Source organism: Penaeus monodon, chromosome 20, assembly GCF_015228065.2.
Source record: "Penaeus monodon isolate SGIC_2016 chromosome 20, NSTDA_Pmon_1, whole genome shotgun sequence".
Classification (NCBI taxonomy): Eukaryota; Metazoa; Arthropoda; class Malacostraca; order Decapoda; family Penaeidae; genus Penaeus; species Penaeus monodon.
In genome coordinates this window covers 17,129,346-17,129,959 of record NC_051405.1, presented here as the reverse complement: position 1 = coordinate 17,129,959, position 614 = coordinate 17,129,346, and the positions used below count along the sequence as shown (strand labels likewise).

The following is a 614-nucleotide window of genomic DNA, read 5'->3' as shown; positions in this document are numbered from 1 at the left end:
ATGAAGGAGAGGAAATTGCCCTTTGTTTGTATCATAGAAAATCTAATATCCATTATTTTCAAAATTCATTACTGTACGTAAATATATTTGTTTCTCTTTCGTTTTTTTTTCATAATTAATTCTGCATCTTACCAATAAGATTTAATGGTGATACGTGCAACCAGTATTTCCCTTATATAAATCTATTAATAAATAATCTTTTTTTGAAATTAAAATCTTTTACTGAGCATGACACTGGTCTTGCAACAAAATTATCTTTATAATTTCTCCCTTCACCGTGCCTTAATTTCTTTACGTTCTTATTAACCACATCCCTTCTTGTCTCCTTCTCTTTCCCCTTCCTGTAGGTGCACCGGCGGGAACGATCGTGGCCTTCCCCGTGTCTGCCTTCATTATCGAGACGATGGGCTGGGAAGCGGTGTTCTACCTGCAGGGAACTCTCGCCCTTCTGTGGTGCATCGGCTGGTACTACGTCGTCACCGATTCGCCGAAGGACTTCCACTGGATCTCCGACGACGAGAAGCAGTACATCACCTCCTCCATCGGCATCAGCAAGAATAAGAAGGTGGGCTCGGTCATGTCTCACTCCGCCTCCCTCTTGCTTTTTCAGTCTC

The 614-nt window shown here is 41.9% G+C and overlaps 1 protein-coding gene across 1 annotated transcript in view; it reads left to right on the top strand.

The window, feature by feature from the left end:
• The first annotated feature begins 348 nt into the window (after window positions 1-348).
• Window positions 349-614, top strand: part of LOC119585656 (sialin-like) — an 8,122-nt gene continuing 7,856 nt past the window's right edge. The window contains exon 1 of the mRNA XM_037934331.1: window positions 349-565. Within this exon, the coding sequence (XP_037790259.1) occupies window positions 404-565 (162 nt within the window). The 5' untranslated portion in view covers window positions 349-403. The remainder of the gene's footprint in view (window positions 566-614) is intronic.